The sequence below is a fragment of the Megascapheus bottae genome, chromosome 8 (assembly GCF_031878675.1).
Source record: "Megascapheus bottae isolate mThoBot1 chromosome 8, mThoBot2.hap1, whole genome shotgun sequence".
Taxonomy (NCBI): Eukaryota; Metazoa; Chordata; class Mammalia; order Rodentia; family Geomyidae; genus Megascapheus; species Megascapheus bottae.
Window position 1 is genome coordinate 45,809,228 of NC_143516.1, and position 21,094 is coordinate 45,830,321.

The 21,094-nt window shown below is 36.4% G+C and overlaps 1 protein-coding gene and 1 long non-coding RNA gene across 3 annotated transcripts in view; one reads left to right on the top strand and one right to left on the bottom strand.

The window, feature by feature from the left end:
* Usp45 (ubiquitin specific peptidase 45) overlaps window positions 1-13,237 on the top strand; it is a 45,882-nt gene extending 32,645 nt beyond the window's left edge. For both annotated transcript variants that reach the window (XM_090338381.1, XM_090338383.1), the window contains exons 10-18: window positions 348-429; window positions 2,650-2,741; window positions 4,152-4,208; window positions 4,495-4,638; window positions 6,679-7,348; window positions 7,972-8,069; window positions 9,533-9,619; window positions 11,806-11,959; window positions 12,739-13,237. In XM_090338381.1, coding sequence (XP_090194507.1) covers window positions 348-429; window positions 2,650-2,741; window positions 4,152-4,208; window positions 4,495-4,638; window positions 6,679-7,348; window positions 7,972-8,069; window positions 9,533-9,619; window positions 11,806-11,959; window positions 12,739-12,869 — 1,515 coding nt within the window. In that variant the 3' untranslated portion in view covers window positions 12,870-13,237. The remainder of the gene's footprint in view (window positions 1-347; window positions 430-2,649; window positions 2,742-4,151; window positions 4,209-4,494; window positions 4,639-6,678; window positions 7,349-7,971; window positions 8,070-9,532; window positions 9,620-11,805; window positions 11,960-12,738) is intronic.
* Window positions 1-21,094, bottom strand: part of LOC150059891 (uncharacterized) — a 39,949-nt gene that overhangs the window by 18,142 nt on the left and 713 nt on the right. The window lies entirely within an intron of this gene.

A 21,094-nucleotide genomic window follows, 5' to 3' on the forward strand; every position in this document is an offset into this window, starting at 1 on the left:
CACCCTGATAATAAAATAAAATTTGAAAGAAAGGTCTCACCATATAACCTTAAACTCGTTCTTTTCCTGCCTCAGTCAGCTTCCTTAGTGCTGGGATCCCAGGTGTGCACCACCATACCCATCTTTGAGATGGTCTTACATGGAATTTTAGGACTGAAAAAGTCATGTGTTATGTTTGTGGGGTTTTTGCTGATGTTGTTGTTTAATTTTAAATTCAAGTATTTATTCTTAGATTTGGGAGCTGAAATCCAGTGTCAGTTTACATTGCTATTTGTGAGTTCTTTTATTAAAAGGATGGGCCTGGGTTAATTAATACTAGTCTAGATTTTATTGACTTTGTTTTACAGAGAATTCAAGCTAGCATTCTAAAAGCATTTAACAACCCAACAACAAAGACTGCTGATGAAGAAACTAGAAAAAAGGTCAAAGGTATGTTGATCCTTTAATTGTTAAAACTTTTTCCTAAAGAGAAAATACTGTTTTCTTTATAATAGGAGAATTGAGAATTGTAGAAGCTAATTTTCTAAAATAGAGCCTTCGAAGAAAAGATGCACTTACTCCAGTGGCTACAAGATACTTGAGACATAAAAAATGTTGGAATGTATTGTATGAATTAAAATATTTGACATTCATGCTCTTTTATAAGGTCTTCTAGGGAAAACTTGAAAGATGGTTCAAAGTAGCAACCTTCCTCAGAAGTTGTAACATTTTGGTGTTTAAGTAGGCTTAAATTTATTATCTAGTTTTCTCTAAATTATGCCTAAGTATGCCTAAGAAATTATTTGATTACAGAGACTGCTATAGTTATGCCTAAGTACATCTTACCTACTTTACTGCTTTCTCTTTATCTGGCCAATTATGAGGCAAAAAACAGTGATTAATGAAAACCTATCACATTTATAAATATTGTAGTGTAAATTTGTATATTTTGGTAGTTATAATTTACCTTGTCCCAAGTGTATGTTCTGCATTGTGATATTAATGTTAGTGGGAAGTCATTGTTTTAGGAGACATTTCAGCATTGTGTTTTATTTATTTCTAGCTTCTGTTTTTTATTATATAATCATACTGCATGCTTATAATTTATAACCAAATAAACATACATTGTTACACTTAAAAAACATTGTTACTATATACTTTTTTTTTTTTTTTTTTGGCCAGACCTGGGCTTGAGCTCAGAGCCCGAGCATTGTCCTTGGACTTTCTCAAGGATAGCTCTCTCTACCACTTCAGCTTCAGCACCACTTCGCACTTTTTTTTTTTCTATGTATGTGGAACCGAGGAATTGAACCCGGGTCTTTGTGCTTTATGCATGGTAGGCAAGCACTCTACGGCTAGGCCAAACTCCCAGCCTGTTACTATATACTTTTAAACTCAATTACAGTTAAACGTTCAAGAATTTTAGCTTTTCAGGTTTTACTTGTTTTTTTTTTTTTTTTTTTTTAATGTTGAGATAGTGCCATCTAGTGCATGTTTATAATAGCAACCTTGTTTTTCCTGCCATTTCTGTAATATTATTCCCTTTAATCCCTTAAATAATTTTTTAATGAAACATAGTATTTTGAAGAGGTATTGTAAAATGTTTCATACTTGCAAATACAAGACCTCTGTTACTCAGTACTTCAGATAGTTTTGAATGATTATAATGATTTAAGCTGGGAGCTGGTGGCTTACATCTAATCCTAGCTAATCAGGAAGCCGAGATCTGAGTTTGAATGTTAACCCAGACAGACAAAACCACAAGTCTCTTATCTCCAATTAGCCAGCAACAGCCAACTGGAGGCATGGCTTGCTATTATGCCAGCTGTGAGTAAGAAAGATGGGAGAGAATATGAGACCTTAAGTTCCAGCATGTATGTGTACACACACACACACACACACACACACACACACACACACAACTATTTCTATGAATCTTGAAGGCAGAAGCACAAATATAGTAGAAGGAAAGTTGAAGGGGGTTAATTTTAATATATTTCTGCATCATGGTTTAATAAGGACACTTTCAAGTTAGAGATCATTGAATAATATAGTCTCTTACACATATATAGCTCATCCCAAACTGCATTCATGGCATATATTAAATATCTATTTTTTCTAACCCATATTATTGTATGAAAAATGATTGGCACAGTTTCCTTTGATTTATAAGTACTTCCAAGTTTTTAAATATTATTAACCATGTATATATGTATGTGTGTTTCTAGAGTTACTCATTGTCCATGTTAATGCCTTAGGTTATGATGTGCAACTTATCTTTTACAACTCTTTTCATCACCAGGGGCCTGTCAACTATAGTTTTGAAAACAGCATTCCTCATTGTTTTTCTATTCAGCTGAAGAAACAAAAGCCTTAAATGAGTTAATGAAACAGTTGGGGTATAGTAGGAATAGAGGTTATTGATTTATTTTCCTCTTAAGAACAACTCTTGTTTGGAAATTATAGTAGTTGGTAGTCATATTTGCTCTAAAGAATTGTAAAAGAGAAGATACTATATTGTTATATAAAATATACTACCAAAATATATAAAATATACTACCAAATGCAATACAGGAAACAATTCCCTATTTGCATTACTTTTGAATAGAAAATAGCATGTATCACTTAGATGGTTGATTTTTTTGTGTTAAAAAGTATTGATTTTTACAGCATATGGAAAAGAAGGCGTAAAAATGAACTTCATAGATCGGATCTTTATTGGTGAATTAACTAGCACAGTCATGTGTGAAGAATGTGCAAACGTAGGTACTTTGGAATTCACTTCATGGAATAGATTACAGTCACTTTTTTTTATGTGTTTCAATTTTGTTGTCAAGTATCATAGTGTATATTGATAGATAGGACATGAACATGGTTTAGTAAATCAGGTAGACATAATTTCAGTACCAATTCACATTCTCCTTGTTTTACACTCACAAACATGAGTTCAAAGACATTAATGGTTTCTTGGGACTGGTCAGTTTTGTGTAGTCAAACCATGTTGATTTACTTACATGGTTGTGTACTTTTCCACACTCAAAGCTATTAAAGTCCGGCATGTGAAACTTATGAGTAGCAGTAGAAACAGAGGTAATATTTCCTTTAAGACGGGGTTTTGCTATCTGTGAAGAATATTGTGAACTGGCTATCAGAACAGCCAACCTGTTCTTGAACTGACTGTCCTTGTGCTTCATCTTTCTAAGTACTGGGATGGTAAGTGTGTGTTACCGTGCTGGCAAGCATGTTAAAATATATCAGTTACATAAATTGAAGTGCTAGAGAAATTTCTACAGAGAGAATAGCCAGGTTACATTTCAGTGTTCTAAAATTCCAGTAGAAATGATATAGTAACATAATAGGATGATTGTAAAACAATTTATTTCAATTTTGTATTTATATGACTTGATAAAATATTTTTATTTAGCTTACTTTTTTTTTTTTGCCAGTCCTGGGGCTTGAACTCACTCAGGGCATGGGCATTGTCCTTGGACACTTTTTGCTCACGGCTAGCACTCTGCCACTTGAGCCACAGCACTACTTCCAGCTTTTTCTGTGTATGTGGTTCCAGGGAATCAAACCTAGGGTTTTGTGCATGCTAGGCACTCTACCAATAGGCCATGCTCCCAGCCCTAAATGTTATTTTTACAACTTAAATATATAATTTGCATAAATTGTATAAATGTTTGTAGATACTTTTTCATTTGCTGTAGTTTTGAAGGTGTAGGGCTTAAGATATGATGCATTTAGGCTTTTGTCAGATTTTAATGGTAAAAAAGAGTCTGTATGTCCATTTTCTCTGTGTAAGGTTATACAATATTTTTCTCTAGTCTTATAAAATCAAGATCATAAACTATGTCTTCTAGCTTGCTACATTGAAATACAGAATGTGGTGGTAGTAATATGATGTGCTTACTTAAGTATTTAGAATACTGAAATATAGAAGTTGAGTTCTCTCTTACAAAGGTAGAAGAGTATCTCTTAAAGTTGAAATGTCCTAAGGAATCTACACAACATTTTTTTGGGTGCTCTGATTGTTTTATGGCTATTTCTTGAATTTCATATACTCTAAAAGTTTCAAGTTGCATGGAATGTTTGATTTGTTTGTATCTTAAAAAAAAAGACATGACTACACTTGATTCTAACTGAAGTTTTCAATCTGTTTTCTTTTTAAGATCTCCACAGTGAAAGATCCTTTCATTGATATTTCACTTCCTATAAGAGAAGAAAGGGTAAGAAGACAAAAGGAATTGAAGTTTTTGTGAAGAACTTTTTATTCATTTGCTTGCTTTAGTGACCATATTTATTTGTTATTAGATATCTACACTTCACATTTTACATGTAATTGAGTTTGTGTGTGACAGTTCTTAATTCTCCAGGAAGTTAAATCCTTATGGTTTCTATTTTTATGAATGAGTGTGAAATAAATCATCTTTTTCTTGTTTCAAGCATATTAGAGATTTTTAAAAGACAATATCCAGAATTTATTAGCTAAATTTGTTTATTGTATCTACATAGGTTTCAAAGCCTGTAGTTTTGGGGAAGATGAATAGATGTAGAAGTTTACAGGAAGCAGAGCTTGACCAGTACAGGAGCACAATCACTGTACAAAGTTCTCAGCAACCCAGAGCCTCCAGGAAGCAGTACTCCACTAGAGATAAGGTAGGGCTTGTGTTTGTTACATCTGGTTTCTAATTCTTTGTTATGAAGAAAAATCTTATACACTTACAAGTAGAGAATATAGAATAATAAATACCCATATTTGGGCTGAGAGTTTAGCCTAGCATGCACAAAGACCTGGGTTTGATTCCTTGGTACCACATACACAGAAAAGCCTGGAAGTAGTGCTGTGGCTTAAGTGGTAGAGTGCTAGCCTTGAGAAAGCCTAAGGACAGTGCTCAGGCCCGAGTTCAAGGCCCAGGACTGACAACAAAGCAAAAAAAAAAAACCCACCCATGTTTCTATTTCTGTTTTCATTTCTTTTCTTGGTGGTGATGGTACTGGGGTTTGAACCTAGGGCCTTGTCCTTACTAAACAGGTGCTCTATCACTAGAACCACTCCTCCAGCCCTGCCTGATCCTATTTCTCACCTTCATAATTATCAACTCATAGCTAGTCAATTTATTCTTCTCTGTGCCCCAGATTATTTTGAAATAAATCTATTGTCAAGATATATGTCTAAAAGATATTCTTTGGGATCTGGGGATATAGTTCAATGGGAGAGCACTTTCCTAGCATACTCAAGGCCCTGAATTAAGTACATAATCTCAGACAATATTAAACAGAGATACTCTGTAAAAACATAACCATAGTATCATCATAATGATAAAAGTTTGGTACCAGGTAAGGAATTTAGGACCTGTGTTTGCTAACATGCACTGTTCCGCTTGAGCTACATCCAGAAAGAAAGAAAGAAAGAAAGAAAGAAACAAACAAACAAACAAACAAACAAACAGCTAGGTGCCAATGAATACTAAAGTCCCCGGAGGCTGAGATCTGAGGATCATTATTTGAAGCCAGCTTAGTAGGGAAGTCTCTGAGACTCTTGAGACTCTTATCTCCACCAAAAATCAATAAAATCAATTCAAACCTAGTACTGGTACACACACACACACACACACACACACACACACACACACACACACACACACACACACACACACACACACACAGATGAAGCTAATAAACAGATATATAAGTATCTTTTTCAGATCTATGACATAAGCAAAGTATCTTTTTCGGATCTATTGCAAGCATTAACACAATCATGAGAGAGCTTGTAATTTTTTTGTTTTTAAAAATACATGTTACAGCCAGGAGTTTGGCCTAGTGGTAGAGTGCTAGCATGCACGAAGACCCGGGTTCAATTCGTTGGTACCACATGCATAGAAAAAAGCTGGAAGTGGTGCTGAGGCTCAAGTGGTAGAGCACTAGCCTTGAGAAAGTCCAAGGACAGTGTTCAAGCCCTGAGCTCAAGACTAGGACTGGCAAAAAAAAAAAAAAAATACGTATTACATTTCAGCCAGGCACGGTGGCTCACGCCTATATACTCAGGAGGCTGAGAGCTGAGTGAGGATCAGAGTTCAAAGCCATCCTGGCCACTAAACAAAGTGAGACTCTTACCTCCAGTTAATCACTAGAAAACAGGAACTGGGGCTGTGGCTCAAGGGGTAGGGTAATAGCCTTGAGCTGAAGAGCTCAGGGGCAATGCCCAGGCCCAGAGTTCAAGCCCCATGATCCACCAAAAAAAATTATATATATATGTGTGTGTGTGTGTGTGTGTGTTTTATATATATACATATACATTTTTAATAATGAAAATGTTTAAGTTTTCTTCATTGCCTCCAAAAGTCTTGTTTCCATCCACAGAAACAGGTGACCACTGTTGTTAGTTCCCAAATAAAGTTCTGGTTTTACCAGTTTGTTTCTTTTTTTCCTTTTTTTTTTTGGTTCTGGGGATTGAACCCAGGACATTACACTTGCTAGGCAAGCACGTCGCCACTGAGCTACATACCAGCCCAGTTGTCATTTTAAATTACAACTCTTTGTTAGTCTATCTTCTGTTGATCTTAATTTGGGTCGATTTTGGAAATGGATGTCAGACAAGGGCTGTTTAATAGTTGTTGAATGGTTATAGAGGACTTGAGTTTCTTTTCAGTAAGGTCACAGACTCTTTTCTTTGTGAACACTGCCAACTTATAGAATCAAGGAATTCCTACCAGAAAACATGAACGAAAACCATCACCTGGACAAAACCCTGCTGTTGCATATGAGAATAACGAAGGCCTCCAAAGGAGTGGGGATTCACCGGCCTTTGCAAGCATTGAGAGTGCTGCAAAGTCTCTGACAGAAAGCCCTACGGATGGCAGTGACAAAGCAGCAAGCCATTCTGAAAGTAGCGCTGATGCCGACAGTGAGGCATCGGAATCAGAAAGCACTTTCCAACAGACCAAGTTGCCTAGATCCCATGGGGAAGCCTGTGGGCATACAGCTAGGTACCTTCAGCTGCAGTCACCACCTGAACTGCCACACCCCAGGACTGACAGTGGAGATGAGGGAATAGCTCAAGCAATTTCTGAACTTCAATTGAACAATGTTGCAACTGGTGATAGAGATTTTGACCGAGAAAATCAGCCTCTTAATGGTCCCAACAATCCACATTTTCCAGATAAAAAACATATGAGGCCTCATAGTCCCCAAAATGCATTTCAGACTCTTTCTCAGAGCTATGTAACTACTTCTAAAGAATGTTCAATTCAGTCTTGTCTCCACCAGTTTACATCTATGGAATTACTAATGGGAAATAATAAGCTTCTCTGTGAGAATTGTACTGAAAAGAAGCAGAAGTACCTAAAGGAAAGCAGTTCTGCAGGTACATGTTTTTCCTAATTTGTTTTTGTATTATTGAGGGATCATCAGTGATTAGTGGGCTATAGATTCCCACAGGGCCTAATAACCTGGTATGCAAGTGAGTTAGTATCTCAGGAATGGTCTTATTTGTGTTTGTGCCCTTGTCATTTAAGACATTGGCTGGGAAGATTAGATTTCTAACAGATTTTTGTGGACATCAGTTGAAGAGTAAGAAGTACACATCTCTACCTTCAAAGTCCTACTCCACGATCTTAATGGAGGGAACTAGCTACCTAAAACCTTTCAGAAGGGAATACCCCTAAATTATACTGCTATAACAATAATGAGATTAATGGATTGATGACAATCTCAGTCCACAAATGCCTTAACCAGTGGTAGAGTGCTTGCTTAGCATGCACGAAGAACTGGGTTTGATTCCTTGGTACCACATACATAGAAGAAAAAATTGCTGGAAGTGGTGCTGTGGCTCAAGTGGCAGAGCTCTAGCCTAAAGAAAGCTCAAGGACAGTGCTCAGGCCTTGAGCTCATGCCCCCCCCCAAATATATATGGTATGATGCTCTCAGTGAATGTTTACTATGTTATTTGGTAGTTAAGACGCAGTAACTTTATTGCATTTTATGCAGAAAAGAAAGTAGAAGGAGTTTATACAAATGCCAGGAAGCAACTGCTTATTTCTGCTGTTCCAGCTGTCCTGATTCTCCATCTTAAGAGATTCCATCAGGTAAAAACCTGTCTGGTAGAACTTAGTACATTCATCATGTGTTTTGCAGAGTCCTAAGTCCTGTGAAATGCTGCAGCTAGAAAGTCATTTATGAAATTTAAATCTTGTGTGCAATTCCCTGCATTTCTACTCAAAACAATTTATAAGACTTTGCTGGTGAATTAAGGGCAAAGTATGTAGCTCAGCGGTAGAACACTTGCCTAGCACACATGAGGACCTGGGTTGAATTCCAGTACTGCCAAAGATCAATTTACAGTATTAGCACATTTAGGGGAACTAGACGATTTGTCTTAGTGGTATGCTTTTTTTTGTGTGTTAATGGAAAAGAAACTTATTCGGAACATTCCCTGGAGCTGAGTAGTGAAATATACTCAGCTTTGTGCTTGGTTGGGTAGAGATGGCTAAGACTAAATATAGGAGGTTCCAAGTTAAATCCTACACCTGCAGGACTTAACAATTCAAGGTAAGCTAAGTATTCTTAATGGCAGGTTTTCCTCCTATCATTTATACTTTTTATCTCAATACTTTTTCTCACCGGGATCAACTCTTGCATGGCTTTTTTCAGTCAAGACTGGCTCTCTAACACTTGAGTCATAGTTCTACTTTTTGGCTTTTTGCTGGTTATTTGGAGATAGGAGCCTCATGGACTTGCTTACTTAAGCTGGCTTTGAACTGTGACCCTCATATCTCAGCCTCCTGAGTAACTAAGATTACATGTATGAGCCACCAGAGCTCAGCAGTAGCTTAGATTTTATCACTTTAAATTAATTTTTTGTTACATGTTGGATGACCAGAGTAGGGGCAATTATTGCCTTTATTGGTTTTTCGTACAAATCTTCATGTAGTATCAATTTTTTTATTAAAGAATTTATTAGCATTGATTTTTACATCATATTTCAAATGACATATTTAACAAACAAGTATTCAAGAAGGGAATCTATACAATCACTGGCACTTAGATTTTAGAACATAATTAAAATTAGGCTGAGGGTTTGTATATCATAGATATATATTAATCTATGTAATAAAACATGTCTATAGATGTACTATCAATTTTTGAAATCCATTTTTAAGTCATAGCAACTTAGTCACATTTAGTTGTGTCTATAAAAATAATCTAACATTAGACAGGTGCCAGTGGCTTATGCCTGTAATCCTAGCTACTCAGGAGGCTAAGATCTGAGAATTGTGGTTCAAATCCATCCCCAAAGCAAAGTCCTGTCAGATTCTTATTTCCTATTAACCACCACAAAACTGGAAGTGATGCTGTGACTCAAAGTGGTAGAGTACTAGCCTTGAGCAAAAGAACTGAGGGTCAGCTCCCAGGCCCCAAGTTTAAGCCCCACAACCAACACAACAAAAAAATAATGCCTTGAATTCTTCTTTAAGCATTAATTAGTATTGTGCCTTGGACCTAATTAAGTTTGCTGAATTTTTAAAATTATTATTTTGTTCTATTTAAGGCTGGCTTAAATCTTCGTAAAGTAAACCGGCACGTAGATTTTCCACTTACGCTGGATTTAGCACCATTTTGTTCATCTGCTTGTAAGGTATCGTATGTTAATATAGATAATTAAGCTGCAAACAAATGCCTAAAAGAAAACTCCGTATTATTAGATCATGCTTTTGTGATTTCAAAAACAATGTAAAATAAATTCTCTTCTAAAAGAGAATTTAAGTGAAGTTAATAGCTTGTTGCACATTTAATGCCACAAGGACTTTTGTCCTCTGGGAGAAAAATGAGTAAGGTGCTAGGCATGATGACTGTGAAGATTTAGGCTGCTTGTAAATGCTGTTAGAAGATGAAGATTACCGAGAAAAGTGAGCCGGTTTGGCACCTCCTGTTGTTCCTTGTGTTCAGTCTGCACAATGAGTAGCTTTAGTATAGGTGTAGGTCTTCTGAAAGTCAACACTGCATTTTTATGCCATTTCACATGTAAACAGTTATGTATATATACATATGTGTATGTGTGTGTGTGTGTGTGTGTGTAAGTGTATTTGTTTTGTCCATCTTGAATGGTGATCCTTATGAATTCAGTTTTTCTTAATATTCTACCTTTTCCTGAACATTACATCCTAGAGATTATTTAGGGATAGTGTGTACTCTATTTTTATTTTCTGGTCCTATCTGAAGTCATTTGGCCCCACCCAGCCCTATCCCTTCTTAATTTTTTTGTGAGGCTCAGTACTGAACTCAGGGCATTGTACACGCTAACCACGAGCTTCCTCAGCCCTCTATTTCATTTACAGACAGCATGTATAATATAGTATGTCAATGTGTCATAGTTTATGAACATTTGAGTTTAATGGTGTTTTTTGTTTGTTTGTTTGTTTGTTTGTTTTGCCAGTCCTGGGGCCTGAACTCAGGGCCTGAGCACTGTCCTTGGGCTTTCTCAAGGCTAGAGCTCTACCACTTTAGCAGCACCACTTCTGGCTTTTTCTGTGTATGTGGTACCAAGGAATCGAATCCAGGACTTTGTGCATGCTAGGCAAGCACTCTAACCACATTTAAGTTTATTTCAGTCATATGATATTAAAAAATAATCCTACAATAGTTTGGTCTTTTTACATTTTGCTCATGTGCTTGTAGGATAAAATCCCAGAAATTGGATTGATAAATACAACAATAATATAGATAGATAGATAGATAAAATTTTACTAGAAAACGTGAAATATCCCTGCATTAGAGGATACCACTTTGAATTCCCACAGTCTCAGCAATCACTCCATTTCTAGCACAGACCAGCCACAAAGGATCTTCTCTGGCTATTGTATTTTCCCTGCTTAGTAACATGGAGAAGTAGCTCAGTCAGTATAGTTTTAATAATGCATTTTGTTTTTGTGTATATCAGTACTGGGGCTTAAACTCAGGGTCTAGAACTCTCACTTAGCTTTTACTCTCTAGGCTGGCACTCTACTGCTTGGAACACTACTTCTGTCATCTTGCTAGTTAGTTGGAGATTAAAAAAGTCAGATTTGTCTGCCTATGGTGGTTTTGAACCTTATTTCTTATATCTGAGCCTCATGAGTAAACTAGGTTTACAGGTATGAGCCACCAGTCATGTTTCTTCTTTTAAGCAGTATGTGCATAATTTTTATTTACATATATTTTTATTGTAATTAATAGAAGGGTTACATTATATTCGCCAGACAGAAGGTGCATTACTTCACAAACATTGATACCCTTTCTCATCTTTTGGTCCCCATTTCCCTCTCCCCACCCCTGCCCCTCATCTTGTTTTCCCCCTTCCCTATCCTATTTCAAATAACCAAATAAACATGTATATAATATACCAGATAACAAGGTAAGATACTGTAACAATATGAGATAACTAAGGGACAGCAAAAGAGATGAGAAATAACATAGTACATTAAGGACAACAATCACACATTATATGACTTTTGTTTCTATGTCCTGGAGGTCTTCATTTAGCCTCATCCTATATGGCCTTATGTATCTAGACTTTGCTCTATTGTAAACCTCTGCTAGGAAAGCACAAGATTTCTACTGATTATGAGGGAAACCATTGAGCCTATGTTCCTTTGAGTCTGGCTTACTTCACATAATATGTTTTTTTCTAAGTCTTTCCATTTCCTTACAAATGGGGCGATGTTGTTCTGATGGCAGCATAGAATTTCATTGTGTATAAAGATCACATCTTGTTAATCCACAATATTTTTTCTCACAATATTTCACTAACTGTTACTAAATTGGATTTTTCTCTCTGTTTCAAAGAATGTGACTGTAGGAGACAAAGTTCTTTATAGCCTTTATGGCATAGTGGAACACAGTGGCTCGATGAGAGGAGGTCACTACACTGCTTATGTGAAAGTGAGAGTACCCTACAAGAAACTACCAGAACAAACCACTGGAAGGAAAAATGTACCTGGTATGCCATCCTAAGTGTATTTTATTCTTAAAAAATATGTGAATCTGGGCTGGGAGTTTGGCCTACTGATAGAGTGCTTGCTTAGTGGTAGAGTGCTTGCCTAGCCTGCACAAGACCCAGGTACCACATACATAGAAAGCTGGAAGTGGTGCTATGGCTCAAGTGGTAGAGTGCTAGCCTTGTGAAAGCCCAAAGACAGTGCTCAGGCCCTGAGTTCAAGCCCCAGGACTGGAAAAAAGAATACATATGTGTAAATCTGGTCCTCCTTTTGGAAGATATAACCTATTATTCCATAAGTACCTCATTTTATTAATATTAAGTAAGAATTAGTATAAGAGTGCTTAGAAAATCTTAATTTTCATAAAATTGTATTCTTCTGATAATTAGATTATGAGGTGAATGTGACACAGCATTTCAAGATGGTGAAACAGACAAGAAAAAAATGCACAATTTTTTGAAGACATACCAGGTCTTCAAAATAAGAGTTAGAGATTTGTTGGCTCTGCTTAAGGGTGATAAAATATTTTTCCTTTTTTTTTTGAACAGTTAAGTATTTACAGGGCCAATATTTCACTAGATATTTAAAAATGTTGGTAATTGGAATAATTACTAATTATTCCCATACTATGAGTACATTTTGGAAAAGATAAACCCAAGGGGAAAAAAATAAGAGCACTAGATAAACATAATTTGTAATGAAATATGTGCTGGTGTTTTTAATTTAGGGAATAGAAGGAATCCAACTTGTAAAATTGTGTACTCTTTTTTTGTGTCCTTAGGTTTGAAAGAACTTGCCAGTGAGGCAGGAAGCCACTGGGTCTACGTCAGTGACACTTATGTGCAGGTGGTTCCAGAATCAACAGCACTGAGTGCACAAGCTTATCTTCTTTTTTATGAAAGAAATTTATAGTTATTTGTTACTTGCTAGTGGTAATCATTACTTAGCTCACTTTTATTTGAATGCTGTAATGAGAACTATAATACGTAATGTGCCTTTGTAGTCTCTCTTCTGTAGGATCAGCATGTCCTTCAAATGCCCCTTCACATGTTCACCGTTTTAGTGAATCCTTTTAATGTAAATTAAATTTACTCAGTGCTTTTGAGTTTATATTCCTGAATGTAAAAACAAGATTTATTTCATGCTATGAAGGTCAAAAAATTGACAACAGGAAATAATTTTCTTTTTGATATAGCTCATTATTACAAGCATTCAGAAAGGATGTTGGCTTAATCAAATTATTCCTTTTGGTGTTTTCTCAATAAGATACTGCTTTCTGATATTCTGTAATATAGCCTGTGCTATTATTTACTTTTAGTGTTTTAGTCTTTTTAGCCTTATTCTGAGCAGTTGTATTTCACATTTTATGTACTTGTTATTTTTTATAATAAACATCAAATTTATAACCATAAAAGAAATTACTCATCCATGAACCACTCCACTTAAAATTACCTCAGGGCTATATAGTGGTATATATGTAATAGTGTTTAGGAAACATTGCTGTAACTATATGGAATAATGCCTAAAATAATTTACCTTGTCATATTTTATATGACAGCCATATAAAAGGCATCACTATAATTTTGGTAGTGTGAGTTTTTCAAGTAATCCATTGATTTCCTACTACTTTGATGTTTTAAGAGTATTCAAACATTTCATAAATAAATCATTTGCAGTGTATTCATGGTAGAGTTAAAGATAATCTGCAAGTGGTTGGTCAAAGGCAAAATATAATTGTAGTTTATGTGCATTTGTAATATGCAATTTGGTAAATAGAAGTTGATAATCCACATGAGAACCTTTGAAATCTCAGATGCCAAATTATATTTGTAAATAAATGATAGACAGTTATATTCTTATGCAAGGAAATAAAATGCAGTTTCTATTTCTTTCTTTCAATAAATGTAGTTTTAGGATGTGGAGATCACTTTTTGTCTTCAATTATTTAAAAGTTCAGGTGGACTTAAATGGCCACAGCACTGGGACTTTGGTTTTCTTTTTTAAAATTTTTACTGTTACAAAGATGACATACAGGGGAGTAACAGTTATATAACTCAGGTAATGAGTCCATTTCTTTGTGGACAATGTCACCCTTTCCCTCAGTGTTTGGCACTTTGATTTTCTACATAATTAAATAGTGGCAAAACTTATTTATTTTTTGTGCCTTTCTTGGGCCTCAACTCAAAGCTTGGGTGCTGCCCCTGAGCTTCTTTTGTTCAAGGCTAGCTCTCTACCACTTGAGTCACAGCCCTACTTATGGCTTTTATTTATTTTTTTAGAGTAGTTTATTGAAGTTAAGAGTCCTAGAAACTTTCCTGCCCAGACTGACTTTGAATAGTGATCTCAGATCTCAGCCTCCTTTTCCTAGGATTACAGGCATGAGCCACTGGTGCCCCTAGAATGTAACCTGAGTCAAAACTTCTCATGAGAAGCATTACTATTATTACTATCCAATTTCAAAAAATAGCAACTTCACTGTCATAGTATTCAATTAAAACATTATTATGTGGTTTAATTATCCTATCATTAATGCCAGTGATTGACTATAGTAAGCATCATATGAGTGACTATGCGGAAAGTGAGGGCAGGCCAAGAATAATGACTATAAGATAATACAGGAAACATATTTAAGACTGATGGTTTTTGAACATCCAAGTATATATGACATTATCAAGGCTAACAGTGCTTCCTTTTGATATATGGATGAGTGGGATTTGATTAGCATTAAGATGGACATAGCCTACAAAATGCAGAATTTTAAAATGCCATTGTACAAATTCCAATTTTAGAACTGTTGAAATTTCTATAGTAGTGTTTTCTTGATTTTTAACAGTGAAAATGAAGGAATATGTCTTATCTGCTGGCTTTGGTTTGTAAAGGGAAGTTCTAATACATAAACAATGGATTTCAGTGTCAGAGCAATTGATTTCAATGTGTATGTGCCAATCCTGGGGATGGACCTCAGGGACAGGGCCCAGGCTCAAGGCTAGTGCTGTACCACAACTCCATTTCTGAATTCTTTGTTAATTAGAAACAAGAGTCTCATGGGCTTTCTTACTAGGGATAGCTTCAAACCTCAAGCCTCATACATATCTCAGCCTCCTAAGTAGCTGGGATTACAGGCAGCAATTAACTTTTAGAAAAAGTATTAAATTTCCTCAGTCAATTCAACCTTCTTGGCAATAGCAGTTGTCAGCCCTCCCCCAAGCAATTTATTATTCTAGAAATCTCATATCCTTTTAAGAAGTACACTTCTCAAGGAATAATAACCTGTTTTTTTATGTTTTAGATGCATGGATAAATAGATTACCTATATTCACCATCATTCAGTACAAAGGTGGCATCATTTTATCATCTTTTAAAATGGAAAGACCTGTAAGAGCTGTATAGTTTTATCAGTAATACGCAAATATCTATAGTTTTACCAGTAATACGCAAATAAGATACTTTCATTTTCATTTCCTTAGAGTTGTGAGCTATTTTGAAATCTAGTTTTTATAGCCCAGAGTATATAGACATTATTTCTTTGGTCTGTAAAAAAACTGTAAAATACTGATTTTAATACCCAGGGATTTTTCTAAATAGTAGACAAAGCATACTAACCTACACATGAGTTTGCATTTAATTTTTTGTTTTGATTTGGAAATTTTCCAAAGTATATTTGCAGGTATTTCTTAGATTGTAAGGCTACAGTAATAACAGTACAAGAAACTGTATAGTAAGTGAGAACAACGTGATATTTAACTGAATGAATTTAAGAAGTTTCACTAGCTCTGTTTAGAAACTGGCTTACAGGGTATGTATAGCCCTTCTCCTAAGTCCCTTAGCCTTTCCATGTATAAAATGATAATGTCTGCTTATGTGCCAATTATGCAAATATTTGACATAACCAAATACATATCTATATCTAAAATTTTGTCGTACAACACTTTTTAAAAATTATGTGAAGACCATTTTTTTTAGGTAGCCTAAAAGAATACTCATTGGTATCAATTCAGAAGAGTTGATTCAGAGCTAATTTACTATAAATCATAGCTCTTAACTTGCATGTGCAATGATTTTAGTCAGTGGTTTTATGATATAGTTGAATAAAATTTCCTAGGATTAAACATAAAATATATTATCCTCATATATTTTTGCAGTACAGACTAACATCATATTTATAATTTTCTGCATGATACCTGATCAAATAAGTATAAATGAAATATATATAATAAAATTGTACAATAAAATAATATCATCTTGCCCATTATTAATAGACTATTTCTATGTTTAAAATGTCTTTGCTTACATAGAAATAAATTCAAACTCTTTAAAAGATAGGACTATATTTTCAATTTTGAGTGTCATTCTATGTTGTCCTGTTTTGCAGTGTTTTTAGATACTAGCTATGTAACTTATTGAGCATTATTTTGGTGTTATAAGCATCATAATAAAGAATAAATTCTTATTTTGCTTGTAAGATTGGAGTTTTTGGCATGCATGTTATAGACAGAATGTTTTGACATATTTACATTTCTTTTAGTCCCCCTGGGCTGTTGCAAAGAAGTATCATGCAGTATCAATAGATTTTATCTCCTACAGTTGTAGAGGCTGGAAAGTGCAACATTAAACACATCAACAGTGTCTGGTGAGGGCCTCCTTCTGGCCCTCAGATAATCCTCATTGTTTCTGCACATGGGTAAAGGGACCAGGGAGCTTGGGGGAGGTGAGGCTTCCTTATGAAGGCATAAACCCTGTTTATAAAGTCTCTATTCTTATTACCTTAATTCCCAAAGGTCTTGCTTCCACATACCCATGCAGGGGTTATTTTTCAATTTTGAGGAAATGGTAATATTCACTCTCTAACATCTTACTTAACTGTAATCAAAATATCTCCATATTTTAGAAATGTGCATCTGAAAATAAGACATGTACAAATGAAGTACCACAGTTAAACCTCTTGATACAATTAATACATGTATTAAAGAAGTTGCAAGAGCCGAGCACCTGTGGCTCACACCTGTAATCCTAGCTACTCAGGAGGCTGAGATCTGATGAACATGGTTCAAAGCCAGCCTGGGCACTAAACCCTGTGAGACTCATCTCCAATTAACCACCAGAAAACTGGAAGTGGCACTGTGGTTCAAATGGTAGAGTGATAGCCTTGAGCTGAAGAGCTGAGGCCCAGAGTTCAGTCCCATGACTGACCTATATAAATAAATAAAACAAGTTACAAGAAAGTTAAACAGGTTCTGATGGATGAGCACCAGCAGGACAGGGGAGGGGTAAGAAAGGAAATAAATATGGTTGTTGCATATGTGAGAATGTAACTTATTGGTTGTTTGGCTTGTGTGTGTGTGTGTGTGTCTGTACGCATGCTGGTTCTGGGGCTTGAATTCAGTCTCTGGGTGCTGCCCCAGAGTTGTACCACTTGAGCCACAGCTCTACTCCTGGCTTTTTTAGTGATCAGAGGAGATAAACATCTCAAGGACTTCACTGCCCAAGCTGGCTTCAAACCTTGATCCTCCTCCTGAGTAAGATTACAGGCATGAGCCACCATGGTCCAGATATTGAGGTTGTTTTAAGATGTGTGGGGTAGAGTGTCAGAGGGAGTTAGATTGGTCTGGATACACTATGCACAAGGGGATGAAATTCCTCTTGAAAACTAATAAAGATATTCTAATGAAAATGATTTAAAAATACATTTTCAGCAGGGTGCTAGTGGCTCACACCTCTAAGCCTAGCAACTCAGAAGACTGAGATCTGAGGATCACAGTTCAAAGCCAGCCCAGGCAGGAAAGGCCAGGAGTCTCTTACCTCCAAGTAACCACCCAAAACCCTGAAAGCTGAGTTGTGGCTCAAGTGGCAGAGCACTACCCTCAAACAAAGAAACACAGGGACAGTGCCCAGACACTGGAAAGTTCAAGCTCCAGAACACACACACACACTGTCTTTGATTGATTGCTCTCTCCATCACTCACATTTAACCCAGATCCTCAAGGTTCATCCTGACATTTTTCAAAATTCTTCAATTATTTAGACACAGTAGTTTATTAGGAAGTATTTTACTGTATTAACTCTTTTGGGCTATGAAGCTCTTTGAGATTATGCTGAAAGTTACAATATATATACATATATATACATATATATCATTGAGTAAGTTTACTTACTGAATAACCGCTATATTGTTGGCAGTAGGGCTACAGAAGTGACAACTAGAAATGAAGAAATAATATAAAACGAGAAGGGAAAATATGTCAAATGCTAATGATATGGAGAAAGCAAGCAATATTTGTTGCAGAGCTATATGGGAATCAAGGGCCAGCAGATAAAAGGGATAATAGTCCTGATGGCACCAAAAAGAGAGTGAGCATTGGAGGAAGAGTGGGTTCTAATTCTGAGCCCCAAAGTTTTGTGTATAATTGTAGTGTTCATGAATCTCCTTAAGGCAGTTTCATACATTTAAAAAAATTGCACCCAAGAAGAAATATCTGAAATGGATGCATTGAAAAAGTTGCATCCAAGCAGAAAGTTGATATTATAAGATGGTTTAACAGCCCCACATAGTAATCTCAGTGACTTAATAGATTATTATTTAATTAATTATTTATTTATTTTGACAATCCTGGGCTTGAGCTCAGGGCCTGAGCACTGTTCTTGGACTTTCTCAAGGCTAGAGCTCTACCACTTGAGCCTCAGCACCACTTCTGGCTTTTTTTTCTATGTATGTGGTACCAAGGAATCGAACCCGGGTCTTCATGCATGTTAGGCAAAGCACTCTACAAGTAGGCCAAACTCCCAGCCTCTAATAGATTATTTTTTAGTTAATTTGTTTATTTACTTATTTTGGGGTTTTTGTTTTGTTTTGTTTTGTTTTTTTGCGCTTGCTAGGCAGGTGGCTCTACCACTGAACTCAAGCTCCCAATCTCTTTCGTTATTTTATATTAGCTATACAAGATAGGATTTTTTTTTTTTACCGCCCTGGGGCGGTACTCAAGGTCAGGGCTTTGCCTACAACACCCTGCACACACTCTAGAGCTGTGGCAGCGGCAGCTCTGCCTTCAGGACTAAGAGTCAAAGAGGTGAGTGCAGCGGTTGTGCTGGAGAGGCAGGATAGAATTAGGCAAGTTAAGACTAGAATATAGTAACTGTGTTAACTCTGCTAAGCTATGTTAAGTCAATAAACTGTTGCGTCATATTACCTGCCTATTGGTGAATTATTTTGCCTGCTCAGGACAGTGCTAGCCTTGAGCAAAAAACGCTCAGGGACATGCCCAGCTTTCTCTTAGATTTTGCTTTAAGAATAATTCCAGTGCGTAAAAGTTCAAGATACTAAGGAAATATATCCTACCCTAGCATTTTTTTTTTACTTAAAACACTGCAGAGGAGATCAATAACAATTTTCAAAGCATTTGATTATTAGCCATTGGCAGCAGATTGCCAGGTTAACATTAAGATGGTGGCTCTTAACAGCACTTAATAATTGAAGTGTAGAATGGTCAAATGGCATGCATTTCATGCATACCACAGCTGCTCAAACCTCAGACAGACACTTTGACACAACAACACACACACTGAGAAAAACTCTGTTGAAATACATATACAGGAACTCATTCTGGTTGGCACAGGCCCATAATCTCAGCACTCAGAACTGACAATTGTCAATTTATGAGTGGCCTAGACTACATAGTGAGATCCCGTCTCAGACACAAACCCCCAAATATATGACATACACAGGGAACTTGTCTGTTGTTTCCTCCAGTTGTAATGTTACAGGGAAATCCTACAAGGGAGTGATTAGGGAAAGAGACATGGAACTGCAAAATATGTTTTCTGGTCAGGCAGGGATTGCTGAGCGCATCTCACTAAATGGGCAACATACCAAGTAACAAAATGGTGAGACCTTTTAATATCCACTTGACTATACTATCATCATCCATATCCAAAATGATTGTCTATCCTTATTGGGATAATAATTATTTGAAATATTCAACTATATTTCTGTGTGCTAAGTGGCATGCTGGACAGTCAGAAAGTAGAGATATAGTGAGAAAAAAAATAACCTCCCAGATGTCCAACTTTACTCTGGAAACAAGGAATTACAGGATGGCTTCATGTAGTAAGAAGACATGACAATTTCATTAGAATAGAGCGCTATCATTTGAACCACAGCTTACTTCTGTGAATGTGTATTTAACTGGAACTAAGAATCTCATCGACTTTCCTGCCCTTGGCTGGCTTTGAACTACTTCTCAGATCTCAGCCTGCTGAGAAGCTAGGATTACAGGTCAGGTATGAATCACTGGTGCTTGGCCATAAAGTAAATTTTTTTAATCATAAAGAACATTGTGTAGATTTCATTGTGCTTGGGAGCTGACCCTGAGCCTCTTTGAGCTCAAGACTAGTGCTTTACCACGTGAGCTGAAGTGCCACTTCTGGTTTTTGAATGGTTACTTGGAGTCTCATGGGGACTTTTTTGCCCTGGCTAGCTTGGAACCAAGATCCTCAGATCTCAGCCTCCTGAGCAGCTAGGATTATAGGTGTTAGCCACCCTTGGCCATGTTTTCCTTTAAACTCCAGAAGTATCCATATGAATGACCATCATGCTGTTGCTAGGTGTAATTAGTACACATTTCGTAAAATTACATTTTGAAAGCTACTTAAATTTGATGAGCAGCAGATTTTTAGCTAGAGAGAACTTTAATGACAATCCAGAAGTATGCTTCAAGTGTTTAATGAAGGAAGACCTGACTTTTATGTAAAGAGCAGCCATCATCTCATGTCTAGATATTTATCCCTTTCCAGCTTTAATTTGCTGTTTCTTTTGATCTCCCTCCCTCTCCTCCCTCCCTCCCTCTCCCTCTTTCTGCCTGTGCGTGCGTGTGTGTGTGTGTGTGTGTGTGTGTGTGTAATTGGAGATAAGAATCTCAAGGACTTTCCTGCCCGAGCTGGCTTGCAGCCATTATTCTCCCATCTCTGCTTCTTGAGTAGCTAGGATTAGAGGCTTGAGCCACCAGATCCAGCCAATTTGGATTCTTACTGCGCTCTTTCTTCTGTCACAGAAGTTTACTTTTTGAGAGGCGCTTCCAAGGTTTAACTAAAATACAACGCTGATGAATATTGCGTCGGTCATAGTGTATTGTGTATTAATACAA